At 40.8% G+C, this 13,777-nt stretch overlaps 2 protein-coding genes across 3 annotated transcripts in view; both read right to left on the bottom strand.

Moving 5' to 3' along the window:
• Positions 1–1,576: 1,576 nt before the first annotated feature.
• rps4x (ribosomal protein S4 X-linked) lies at positions 1,577–4,969 on the bottom strand. The gene is made up of 7 exons (XM_066714862.1): positions 4,874–4,969; positions 4,152–4,229; positions 3,569–3,749; positions 3,099–3,196; positions 2,719–2,890; positions 2,107–2,264; positions 1,577–1,749 (listed from the first exon to the last, which is right to left on the bottom strand). The coding sequence occupies exons 1-7, from the start codon at positions 4,874–4,876 to the stop codon at positions 1,648–1,650; spliced, it is 792 nt and encodes a 263-aa protein (XP_066570959.1). The 5' UTR covers positions 4,877–4,969; the 3' UTR covers positions 1,577–1,647.
• Positions 4,970–8,570: 3,601 nt separating this feature from the next.
• The window catches only part of cited1 (Cbp/p300-interacting transactivator, with Glu/Asp-rich carboxy-terminal domain, 1), a 6,790-nt gene continuing 1,583 nt past the window's right edge, over positions 8,571–13,777 (bottom strand). The window contains exon 2 of one of the 2 annotated variants that reach the window (XM_066714860.1): positions 8,571–11,866. In XM_066714860.1, the coding sequence (XP_066570957.1) occupies positions 11,103–11,564 (462 nt within the window). In that variant the 5' untranslated portion in view covers positions 11,565–11,866 and the 3' untranslated portion in view covers positions 8,571–11,102. The remainder of the gene's footprint in view (positions 11,867–13,777) is intronic. The other variant, XM_066714861.1, reaches the window with a different exon arrangement.

Below are 13,777 nucleotides of genomic sequence, written 5' to 3'. Positions count from 1 at the left end.
TTGTGAAGTCCAGAGAGGACAAGCTGCAAAAACACTTGCTGAGGGAAACAATGACCAGTTCCAAATTTACATTTTACAGAACGTGACGTAATCCCTACCCAATGAGACTGCGACTGTCTGCAGCTGAAGAAGCCACCTTCCAACACTGAATCATTCCCCAAGAGGCATGCCGAGAATGTATTTTATATACACAAACATACATACACACACTCAGTACATACATAAATCCAAAGATGGACAAAACAGCTATACAGGATTCCAAGAGACAAAAAAAGACCTAGAAGACCACATAAAAGATGGGAAGATGAAATAGATTGACTGGTGTGACCTGGATGAGACACTACATTAAAATAAAGGGATGTATCTTGTGAAGGTCTTCGTCTAGCAGTGGATCGATAAAAACTGCTGATGCACGTTTACATGCATGTTTATTTTTAAAGATAGCGAATAATAAAGAGAATGAAGGCGTTTCAAATGACTCATCTGAATGAAGTTGCAGTGAGCTCAGAACACAGGCCGAGCGCGGTGCACGGCACGGGCGGTTTGAACACCAGGCTGTGCATCAGACTTACTGTAGCCAGGAGTTCAGTAGGAATGTTTATGACTGAACACGGTTTGGAGTTAGCTCCCAATAATCACTAATCAGGTATTTGCTTTTGCCATTTGAATTCTGGTATGTTTACCAGTCAACATCAATTCTGACTGCAGAATTAGCTTTCTTACAGTACTATAATTATGAACAGACGGCCAGTAGAACCAGGCAGAATGCTTGGCACCAGTAAAAAAGACTTGCAGACAAGCCTATATATTAGACAGGGGTTGATATTGGCAGGAGAACATTGGATTCATTTTAGAGACTCATGCTCTAGAAAAACATCTGTTTCTAGCTTTGAATCTCAAATGTCCAGCATATGTAAACGTATGCAGTCTGCAGTGGCAAAAGCAGCTTGTTCTGGAGTTATTTTGTTTTAAACTGAATGCTACTTGGTTATGAAACATTTGGACAGCAGTATCTCAAACACTAACACACATTTAATCAATTTAACATTTTGTGACAACTTTTTGGACTTGATGCATCTTATGAATTGAAGGATGAAGTCAAGCAGAAACCAGTTTTACTCTGAAGGTCATATTATAGAACAGGACAATGGAGAACTCTGCAACAGTGCCACCTGCTGCAGACAGAGGGGGCAGCACACAGATCCCTCCCTTAAATAAAGCTGGACCATGAAACTATGATTGTAGTGACAATTCAAATCGGTAGAATTAAAAATTCTGGTTTGTTTTCAAGCTGTTCAATTCTGTTAAGCAATTAAAAGGGTTTTAACATCACAGAATGGAAATATGGCTGTGACTTTAAAATCATGAGTCAATTACAGCACTATGTCCCTCCCATGGGTAACTTCCCCCAGCCCCCCCCCACCAATTAATGTGATCAGAGTAATGGATTTAGGCTAAGGGGTCTTCACCTTCAAAAAAGGACATGCATGTCTGCATTACTTACTGTCCAACTCAAGACATTGGAAGGAACAGCCTAGACATAAAGCGAGAACTTTAGTGACAACAAGACCATCCGTTTCTGTAAATAACCTTTTATTTGAAATCAGGGTGTTCTGCGGTTTGTACAGGGCTGCCAGTCAATAGCATTTAGTTGCTGCCCTGCTTGGCTGCCAGTCTCTTGTCTCTCTCCTCGGCAATGGTGAGGCGGATACCCTTTCCGCGGGGCAGGGAGACCCATGGCTTGTTACCCTTTAAAAAATAAAAAGGAAGTTTTAAATAAAGTCTCAAGAATATCACATTCATATTGAGACAGTGAAAATATAAGGACAGATTTCATCCAGCAATGGTAAGGTCAATCTGGGCTTTTAGTCTAGCCCAGAAAGGCAAAATGTTAAGAATCAATGGACTACCTGCCCTTGCCAAGAGCATTAAATGTGGAAGTCACTTGACTGAACAACACTTTCTAGAACAAACAGCTTCCTAGCACTCAATGCAACAGACAAGCTTAGTTTATCACTTGAACCAGAGTTTACGAAGACTCTGAAAAAACGTTTAGCACAGATTTCCAATCAACATTTGAAATTCATTAAATTCGGTAGCCCATACCTTGCCGATCACAAAAATGTTGGACAGCCTGGTGGCGAAGCTGTTGCCAGTGCTGTCCTTGACGTGCACCACATCAAAAGACCCAGGGTGTCTCTCCCGGTTGGTGATCACACCAATTCTGCCCAAGTTAGCACCACCAGTCACCATACACAGGTTACCTATGAAAAACGGAGCAAAAATTAGTATCAGAATACAAATCCTGTCTGATAAAGCTTTCCGGTTAACAGTAAAATAGACATCTTCACTAAAACAGCAGCATCTACTTCAATTTCACTGAACATTTCCGAAGCAAAATAATGACATTTCACAGGACCCTAAATCACAGAGCAGCCATGCTTCTGTGCAGGACATTTCACCCACTGCTTTGGAGAAATCGAGCCTCTTATCTGACGTACTAATTGCAGACCGAGGAAAGAAGTGAAAATGAGTATAAAAGCCAAGTCTAATTATAACTATAGCAGCAGCCTGTCAATTAATACTATCAAGGATAAAAAAGCATCACACATTTAAACACATAAGTCACACCTCAATCAGTTTGTGATGTACCTCAAAATGGGGGGGGGGGGGAATAAAAAATAAAAGTTTCCTGCCCTCACTGCCTTCATCACCTACCTGTGTCAAACTTGATGAACTCTGTGATTTTGCCAGTCTCCAAGTCAATCCTGACGGTGTCGTTCACCTTGATGAGGGGGTCAGGGTACCGGATGGTGCGAGCATCGTGGGTCACTAAGTGGGGGATCCCCTTGGTGCCAACAAAGATCTTCCTGACCTTGCACAGCTTGTACTGCAAAGAAAAAAACATTACCATTGAGTATTTCAAGTCAAAATGTAAACCAACCATGCCAATCTATCACTACAATCCAGAAACACAATACTCTGCATCTTAAATGGACTTAAGATTGTGACCAGTTCATTTGTTCGATAACTACTTACAGCTTATTCAACTGTATAAATATGAACCCAACTCTGCTGCCTCCTGCCACCGAACTCACCTTGGCCTCCTCTGCGGTGATGCGGTGGACGGTGAAGCGGCCCTTGACATCGTAGATCAGACGGAAGTGCTCTCCGGTCTTCTCGATGCTGATAACATCTGAAAACGGGTTACACTGAAAGTTCAGCATCACTGTGTGTGGTTTTATAAACTAAATTAAGGCATACAACACTATGGTGTGGGTCTTAAATCATTGTTTATTATTTTATTACTGGAATAATACGTTGATCAGTGGCAGATTAGAGATTTAAACCTAATTAAACCCTTGAACACACATGGCACCTTAGGTCTTCAACATATTTAAGTAATTTAACAAATGAGTTGCAGACTGAACTGCAGATTGTAAGTTAAATCCTTCAAAGTAAGATTTGACAGCATCCTTTTGACCAGAAAGTACATAAACCTGTGTCCTTGTGAGGAGGACAGAGCACAAGGCGGCAGCAAGAGTCCACCGTGCGGCCGCACACTCACCCATGAAGCCAGTGGGGTAGGTGATGTCGGTGCGGACCTTGCCGTCGATCTTGATGAACCTCTGCATGCAGATTTTCTTGACTTCATCTCCAGTCAGGGCGTACTTCAGACGGTTCCTCAGGAAGATGATGAGGGGGAGGCACTCCCTCAGCTTGTGGGGACCGGTAGAGGGACGAGGAGCCTAGAGACCAGCAGGAAGGGATCAAATCAACCGACAGGGACGACTGCCTCAAAGCCAACCATCAAACCTTTAACGGCAACCCCAAACGAGGGTTCACAGACTTACAGCTACTTAATCTAACAAACAATAGTGTGAATCCTCCAATTGCACCATCTAACCCAACAGAGAACGCCCATTGTTCGACTATGAAGAACAAACCATCAGCTGACCTATCTGAAGTAACACATGCAAGACCAGGCATACAACAAATCTCTTTCAAACAATCCCACTTTATAGCAATGCTCTGCAGCACTTTGTGGCTGGTTATTCAAAGGTTGCAAGTCATTTCCTACAACATCTCCATTCACAGTCCATGCACAGAAGACACACATACTGATATGAGGGGTTATACCAGGCACTTACAAACACTCCTGTAAGCTTATCCAGCATCCAGTGCTTTGGAGCTGCGACGCGCTTCAGATGCTTCTTCGGTCCTCGGGCCTGTAGAGCAGGAATAATTAACCCATTAATAACAGGCAGCACATGTGGCAGATACAGTGAACGCTATTAACGTCAGAGGGGGGACCGCGGTGCTGCAGATGGTCTCCGCAAAGCCTGCATGGGAAGCATTTCTCCTGCCGAGGCTGCGCGTCTGCCATCGCTGCCGAGACCGGGCTAGCAGCGCATATTCCCCTCGAAGGGAGTTTTAAACGGGTAAAGGGAAGGGAGCTAATGAGCATTTTTATCCCCATGCTGCACGTCTGCCACGACTCGTCCGCGGCGGGCCTACTGCAGCCCCGCACCACAGTAATACCGCACGGTCCGGTTTTCACTATTTAATGACCCCGAATTCACCAGAACAGATAATACTGTCATACAGCACGGTGCACTGCTGCTTTAATCCGGGACAACTGCGCATATGACAACAGATCTGCCGGAGAGTGAATGAGCGGAGACCGCCGGCATCCTCCATAGCATCGTTCTCTTCTCAAACTTCTAGATCTTCAATTCACAAAATACTGGTCTATATTATTCGTTTAAACACTGAAGTTATGGTTTTTGCGTTTCGATTGGTGCTATTTTGGGGCAAAAAGCCGATGTTTATGGCTCGATTGTTAGGAGAACCGGAGGAAAAATCTGCTCACCATGGCTGAATCTTCGGGGAAAAGGACCGCCTACTTCCAGGCCAACTCTGATAACGAGGAAGGGGATGGGTCCTGCAGAGGGCCAAAATGAGCGAAGCAGCGCGTTGTCGAAGTCTGCCCCCTGGCGTGGAGGACCATACGGTCTAAATACAAAAACAAAGACATGGTTCTCTTATAAATACAGTTGGTTATCATAGTAGGTAGTAAGTAGTAACATTATTATGTAAAGGTGTAGTAGTAGTAGTAGTAGTAATAAAAATAAACAATTACTAAAATATAAGTATCTGAACTTTTCTGCATGTGAAAGTACTTTTTGCATTACATTATGAATGCATTATTATATGTGGTAATATGCAGGATAGGATCAGTTATAGTTTCTAGATTAGTCTAAGCAGTTATAGTACAATTTAGCATACTATTTTGTTAGTAGTTGTTGTAATAGTAGTAGTAGTGGTGGTAGTAGTATGATACAGTTGTAAATAGCCCCCAAGACTAATTAAGTAATTTTTATATCAAAACCCTTTAATAATGAAAATAGGAGCCCAATTAGGAAAAGATAGAAAAATATAGATTGCAGCATCATTTTTCTACCATTTGTATTTGCTTATTAATGTATCACTACTCCACTGGTCTGCATGGCCCAGAGCTGGAAGAGGCCCCCCCAAAGACGGCTGACCCCCCCCCCGCTCACACTGGATCACCAGCACCCCCCCCAAGCTCTCACCGGATAAAACACCGTTAGCACCTCCCCCCCAGGAGGCCCCGATCAATGGTTGTGCCTGGGGCCCCCAGAGACTTTAGCACCGCCTCTGCTGGTCTGTGCGTATGTGTTTCTGTTTGTCTGGCAGTGTTTGTGTGCAGGCTTCTACTTTACTTTATATTAGTGTTAGCCCCTTGAAAAAAGGTCCTGAAAAATGTATCCTGGACTTCATGAAAAAAATATTCAAAAACTGAAATGTTTAACAATTTATCATAATAAAAGGTGAATAGTTGTAATAGAAGAAGGATGCTATGCATTTTAAAAATACAGCTTAATAAGCATTTAAAATCAGAAAACAATACATACAACATACAACTTCTGTATGTTTCTGTTATGTGATGTTGTATTATCTATTATACTGTTTCTGTATGGTTTCTAATATCATTATTATCTGACACTTAAATTAACTATTTTACAGTAATTGCTCCTAAAACTTAGTTGAATGACACGAAATTACATAGAGACTATGCAGTATAATATTCTACCTGAACAAGTAGTAGAATCCAGTAAATATCTGATACACAATCATCTGATAGTCAAGGTTATAAATGGATACTGTGTCCAGTGCATTTTACCAGTGAGCAGAAAGGCAATGTCTAACATTATTTTACTGCCCTGTCAGGGATGTCTATGATAATATGTACAACTGCTCCGGAATAAAGTTGTGTCATGCAGTGGTTTATATAAGTATTATCTGCTATTGTTATTTCAGTTAGTTAGTTTTCTGGTACAGTGAACATGCAATAATAATCCAGGCTTACAAAACACATTGAAGACAGGAGACACTTCTTCACACAGAGAGGCGTCACAATCTGAACAAACTCCCCAGCGATGTGGCTGAAGAGACAATGTGGGAACATTCAAAAACAGACTGGATAGGATCCTTGGATCACTTAGTTATTAATGGACACCAAACGAGCACGATGGGTCGAATAGCCTCCTCTCGTTTGTAAACTGTCTTATGTTCTTGTGTTCTTATACAAGACCTAGCACAACATATATAATTTAACATTCTCTTCATTACAAAATAAATTAATGTGGGTGGTTCTAATTATAGATTGAATTTAATCTACTTTATTATTACAGTGTTTCTGTTATTGCTTTATTTGCAGCATAGTTAGATTCTGAATACGATTTACATGTTTTACAGTTATAAGATTAAAAATGAACCCGGGTGTCTTTTGGACCTCATTGTGGATGGTATTTTCTGTCAGGAAATACCAGCAGGAGAAACACAACACTTCTGTTTTCTTTTTGACTGGGAAAAAAAATACTTTGCTGAAGCCTTTCTCTTCTTCGGCCAAGAATAAGATACTTCCTAGTGTTGCTGAAGTAACACGCTATCTTTCTCATGACTTGTGGATATCAGTCACTGTGTTTGAATAACCAGCTGTAACACACTTCTCAGACCCCACATTTACGAAGTTAGCATCCCCCATCCCAGGCACACAAAAACACACATAATTTAGTGTTAATGAACAGGAGGTTAATGCAAGGACTTCAGGCAATGCTTTTAATCACATTGGGTTAAGAAACACATACAAGAATGTGTTAAATTCACTTTTTAGTATGTCTTTTTAATGTCCTAGTGAATGGTTCTGAAGCAAATTGTTGAGTGAAATGTTCTTGACCTGACTGTCTGTCTGAACAGTTTCTACCTCATTCTTCAGTAGTTTTCATCTCCAGTAACAAGTGGGTTGACTATGAAAAATAAATAAAAATAGAGTGGGCATAATTCACAATAACTGGAGTCCTGAGGAAGGTGCAGTGTGGGCCAAAATGTTGACTCCAATTAAATTGTTAAGTAAATATGAACATATATATTTAATGGGTAGTAAATGAAGAGCTTTTTTTAATATTATTAGAACCTATGAAATGGTAAGAACCTTTCATAAGGTGTATAATATTTACCTTAGATCACAATTAATCATGAAAAAAAAAAATCACATTGTTACGCTGGCTTTAAGATTAATGTCAAATGTAGTACCAAATAAAATGATCTACAAAAAAAAAGTAATGCTTTCAGTTCTTTATTCAGTTACATTCCTGGCAGCATTCTAGGTAATCTCCCCACCTTTCCACAGTATTTCATTCTGACACCAGCGCAGCAAGTCCCAGTTCTCATCAAGGAAAAGGACAAACGTGCGGTCTGTGACATTTTGTTCTCACACTGTCCACTTAACACTTTTACAAAATGGCACTAGATGGCGCTCCCCTGTAAGTTATAGAAAACGATTTCAGCGTCAAGGTTAAGTCATATAAACAAACTGTTGAAACCCAATTTGGCAGTCATTTACAGAATGGTATGTAACCAAAAAAAACAAAACAAAAACATAATATAGAAGATATTGCAGAACTGGCTAAACCAGTTCCAGGAAAGCAGACCTGGTAAGGATCTGTATATCATATATATAACTGGAGACCAAAAGTAAATTTAAATATGTAATATTTAATGTTTTGACTTGTGGTTTAGTGTGTGTCATTTATCAAAACAATTAATAAACATCTCAGAGTAACATTACATACAAAAGGGGGTCTGTTCAAGAATAACCAATTCTGATCAAGGGAAACATTATGAATAAATAAGGAATGTTGAATGCAGATGAACATGAACTCCATAGAAACCTCTTAGTTAATGTATAATTATGGCACCTTAATCTGGATGTGTTACCAGCTCAGTGTCTCTCATTAGATCATGGTTCCCCTTTTGAAAGTATGCAAACTGCTTTAACAAGGATTTTGTGAACACAGCAATTCTATTAATACTTGTAATTTATTCTTAAAGTATTAGGGAAACAACTACAACATTTCTATATTTGGAGAAAACAAAAACAATGACCTTTGTTCGTTCAGATTTCCAGCAAAGTGCAAGAGTGTATTTTACCTTTAAAGGACAAAATGGACTGTCTCACAATCATCATAAAAAGAAAGCATGAGTCTGTATTTGTAACGGTTTATTTCCCAAAGTGCAGAAAACTAATGCAAAACAAAATACAGGTATTTAAATATGATCCACAATTGTACATCCTTCCATAGAAATATAAAAGACACGAAAAACAAGTGCTAGAAGTCATTTACAAACTCCTTGAAAAACAAAAAAGACATGGGATTGAACCAAATGAGGTCATCTCTGAAACCAAATCAGATTTACACTCCTAGTTTTAGGAAAACAAAAGGGTCACCAAAAGGTGACCAAATAACTTGTTTATTATAACATGAGGGGGCAAGGCTGAAGAATATTAAGGTTACACCATATTGCTTTACAAACCAGCCAAATCATGTCCCATCCCCATTTACCTCCTGGCAATAAGCACTTACTACCACAGTGCACTTAAAATGGTCTACTGCACACTGGATCTGGAGGCAGGCACTTCCAAATAAATCAGCTCAAGTGTTCACTGAACGACTGGAGACAAATTTACTCTCAAGTGTTCCCCCATGCAGGTCATGGATAGTAATTGTTAGTGGCTAAATGTGGTGACTAAGCCAAGCAGAGACCATGATGGAGGACTTGAAATGGGCACAATTTAGTTTCTTCACCAAAAGCTTAGAAGCAAGTTTGTTCCCAGTTTTTCTTGCAGTGGTTTATGGTAAGACATCCACAAATACAAAAAACAAAATAGATGTGTAGTTAAATGGAACAATGGGGAAAGAAAATAAGAGCCCACCACAGAAACACATAGAACATGTACCAGTTCTGTAAGCAGCAGCGGAGTGATTACACTAGAAATGTAGAAACAATGTATGGTTTCTAACCCTGCTCTTAAAAGCCTTTGCAAGACTTTTTGACAGATGTCTCTTCAAACCTTTCATTCCGCGCATGGCGCACAACTGCTCTGCAACGGGAGCCTGATTTTCCACCCCATTACTCTGCTGAAGATATTTTACAAATTAATGAGCAGCAACAGCCCTGCAGAGTTATCAGTTCTCCATTTCAGACAGAGCAAAAAGATAGCAAACTGTACGCTCCAGAATTACAGGGCGATGGGAAGGCAGTTGGGAAAAACAGACGCCATTCTCATTAATTTATAAACTTCGGTATCGGGTTCCTCTGTGCTCCATGAAGCTACTCCAAGGCAGAACACAAGCCCAGTCTCGCTATAGTCGAGGCCAACAGACAGCGGGTGACCACAAACCAGGGGGGTAACTGAACCAATACAGCACAGATCCCCATTTCAAGGTACCTCCTTCAGTTACCAGATTGTAATACCATCCCCCTACACCTGAGCCCCTCCGAATACAGGCCAGCCAAAGGCTCAAGTGAACCTCTAGTCCTCAGGTTTTATTTTTTGATACACTCCTTTAATTTACTTTCAGTCCCACCTGCTGATAAGAGAAATATACCAGATTACCATTGATTTGTTTAGACAGATCGATCTATGGTGTTAAACAGAAGCAGTCATTTCTCTGCCTATTTTGGGAAACAAGTTAAGTGAGAGAGAAAAAAAAAAGCGATTGTTATTAGATTAGATATATTTATACACCAGTCTCCAGGTATATCCACAATTGTTTACAATTCAGCATTTAGAAAATTAATTTGGACCACAATTACCTCTGTGATCCCACTGGATACAAGATTGGATCTCTGCAAGTCTCAGCTGTACATAAGAGTCAAATTAATGACAGTGAGGGCCAGGGTAGGGTTGTTAAGAGTGCTCAGATAAGCACACAACCGAAAGATCGATAAGGGGAAAGAACAAGATGGAAACAGCAAACATTTCACTGGAAGCACTTAAATCAGGTTGCAGTTGTAACTGGGGAGTTTACATTAATAGGGAAAAATTAATAAATGTCTTTAAAGCTTATGACCAAGTGTCCAAGTCTATAGCCAGCAGCGCTTCTGAATTGTATCCGTGAGCAGTTTCATGTCAAATGATTTTAGTAGTCCAGGCATAATTCAACAGCAAAAACATCAGCAGAATTAACTGCATGGGGATCTTCTACCAACTGTAAAGGAAATCCTATAGCAAGTCTACAGGACGCAGTGAAATCCTGCAGGATGTCCTGAAACTAGTTTATTTTATTTTTCACTCCTTTCTCTATGGGACGGTCTTCTCACTTTGGGCACATTAGGATTTGTGGTTCAAGATGATAATCTTGTAAGCTTATTTGGTTTGCAAAAATAAACATCTGTAGCACTCGTGCTTCAACGCAAAACATAAGCCAAAAACATAAAGCATACTCCCCTTCCACAGTTCCACAATGGTTCAGTCTGTTGCCATATCTATAAAGTCATTTTCTCCCTCAAAAATGAAGAAACAAAAGTTATTTATAACAAAGGCTTAAAAGAAACTCAGCTTAGTCAACGTTTTAAGATCTGTTAATTTGATCTTTAACTTTCCATGTCTCCATCTGAAAAATCCAGAGGTATGCGAAACAAACATACCAAAAAAAGAAAGTGTTGGGAGTGTTAGTCAAGTTCTTGGAGTGCTGAAGAAGGGAGGGGCGGAGGGAAAGGTGACGCTCATCTCAGCAGCTGGCCGAGACGTCCGAGATGAAGTCAAACTCATTCTGCCCCAGCCACAGCTCCGGCAGCTCGTTGGCCCGGTCAAGGCCCAACTCCACAACCAGAGACATCAGGACCTCCTCGTCCACAGGGTCTGAGTCAATGATGCCTGGAGCCAGTGTGGCCCCAGGGGTGGTAAGGGGGCCTGGCCCCAAAGTGTTAGAGGCATAGCTTCTAGAGGGACTAGCTGTGGAGCCTGTTGCATTGGCCAAGTTTTGGTAGTGGCTGTTGAGCTTCTGGAGCTGCATACTGGCCAGGAGGTGAGGTCCCGCTTGTAGGCTGAAGGGATGTGCTTTGCCGTTGGGGGAAGAGTGCAGGTTTGCCTGGGTGAACTGATTGCTGTTCTTGCCGGAGCCTTGGTAGTGGAGAATGGTGACAGCCTCACGGTCCTTCATTATCCGGGGAGAGTACACCAGAGAGCTCATGGCCTGGGCAGACCTGAAAGAGCAAAGTAGCAGGAGGGGGTTTACGGATTAAAAAAAAAAAGTGAGGATATCACTCTGGCTCTCGTTCATGGAACTTGAAACTCAAGCACACGCTCTGCTCTCATCTCTTAACTGGGATTGAGCTGAACGGCTCGTTTGCCATCATGGGGTCTCGACCAACGTGGAGAACAAATGCAAAGAAAAGTTTCACTGAAGGATCGTTTTCATCATGTTTTCTGCATTGCGAGAGAAAGGTACAAAATTCTTTTATACAAAAGAAACTCCAGAAAAAGCCCCTTTACCTAGGAAAATAGAGAGAAAAGACAATATTTCATATTAAAAAAGCTACAGCTTTCTTGGCATAGCAACATCGCAAATTGATTTAAGAAATGATATTTAGAAGCAATATGGGGGGCACTGAAATGGCAGGCTACATAGATTTTATGTTTAGCAGTCGGCTCAGATTATACAGATAATCCCTAGCTATCATATTGAAACTTTAGCAGGATATATTCAGATTTAGGTCAATATACATTAGAAACAAAAGTATAAATGTTAATGGGATTTCATTATATTAAAAATCTCCACTATGATTTAACAGTTCACCATCATTGCCTTTTATAAAACATGGCCAAATTAAATCTCTAGTACTGCACATGTATACTGGGTTTGTCCAAACTTCAAAAATTCATGTCAGAGAAATTAAAGAACAGACATGCATTTGCCAATGCCTTCACGATGCTGGTAATTCACTTGAAGAAACATGAAATGTAATGTTTCCCACACATTGCTTCCATTCAAATATATGGTTATATCTGTTCACACAATTAATGAAAAACACACAGCCAAATGTTTCAATCACAAAGGTCCTCAATCAGAAAACAGACACTGGAATTAAACCAAAAGCTATTCAAAACAATGGACTGATTGCTTTTTGTGGTCGATCCATCTTTGTCCCAATCAAAATTACTACAAGTTCAAAATGGAAGGCTGGATAATCTTACCAACTCTCCAGGGGGATCTTTTTTGGTTGCTTTGCACACCACGCTAGTTAGGATGCTGTCAGGAGGCATTCCTTCGAGAAAGTTAATCACTTAATTAAACCAAACCCCCACCTCCCCCTATCCCCCAACCACCACCTTCCAATCCCAACCCCCCATTTGGGGTCTGCTTAATTGCTCAAGGCTGTTTAGCAGCTGTAAACATCCTATAGTGAACAGTGGCACTCTTCCCCCAATGGCAGCCCAAGCAGCTGTACAGCATTTCTTCCCTCCTGGTTGCATTTAGTATTTACAGGTCAGCACTTCGCTCCTTGGGCAATGATAGTACAGCCTAGGAAAGGAACTAGAGCATGCACTGTAGTCTGTGTGATGACAGACAATATTATCTAGATTAAAACAATGTATCGAGTTTGAAAAGTTAAATAACAGCTCTTCCAATGAATTGGGATTTTGGCATGCATTGTGCATTGATTGGCTAGAATAAAATATCAACAAAACAGTTGTGTATTCAGTTCCTTATAAAGCTAATTTTCTCCTCTAACACATGGGGATCCAACTACACCATTCAAATTGACCCAAACACCTGCATTGGACTCCATCTGAAGGTCCAATATTATACTAAACTTATGTCACCATTCTTTGCCATGGGCAGCTCCACTGGAAACCCATGATGCATTTCAACTGAATAACTGGGACATTATTAAGACATTTGCCCATAAAAAGGAAACAACTAGTTTAATTAAGGAACCAAAGAATTCACTGGAAGGAAAATCCCAAGGCCCTGCCCCACTCAATGTTTCCATTCAGTTCTGGTTCTAAAGCAGGATGTGAACTCCAGTCCTGGAGGACCACAATTCTAATGCTTTTATGGGCTTTTTCTTCCATTTATTAACTACTGAGGGGGAAGATTCATCCAGTTAAATCAATTAGGTAATTGAAGACACAGGAGGAATGAAAACAAAATGAGCCTGTGGTTCTCTACGACCACAGTCTGACACTCTTGCCCTAAGGATCTTGCTCATAAAATACTCCTCTTGGCCAATGCTACTCCAGTGACTTCATCAGCCCACCATCCGAGCTCCTCAGTTTGTCAGCACGCTATGCAGACACAGCACACTTGCCCCCCCCTTTCATTCCTGTGCTAAAATGCCCCGCACAAGCACTTTGAAATATTGTCTTGAAAAACAATACCACCAAGAGCTGCCAGCACAC

This window comes from Amia ocellicauda, chromosome 10 (assembly GCF_036373705.1).
Source record: "Amia ocellicauda isolate fAmiCal2 chromosome 10, fAmiCal2.hap1, whole genome shotgun sequence".
Classification (NCBI taxonomy): Eukaryota; Metazoa; Chordata; class Actinopteri; order Amiiformes; family Amiidae; genus Amia; species Amia ocellicauda.
This window is presented reverse-complemented; position numbering and strand designations above follow the sequence as displayed.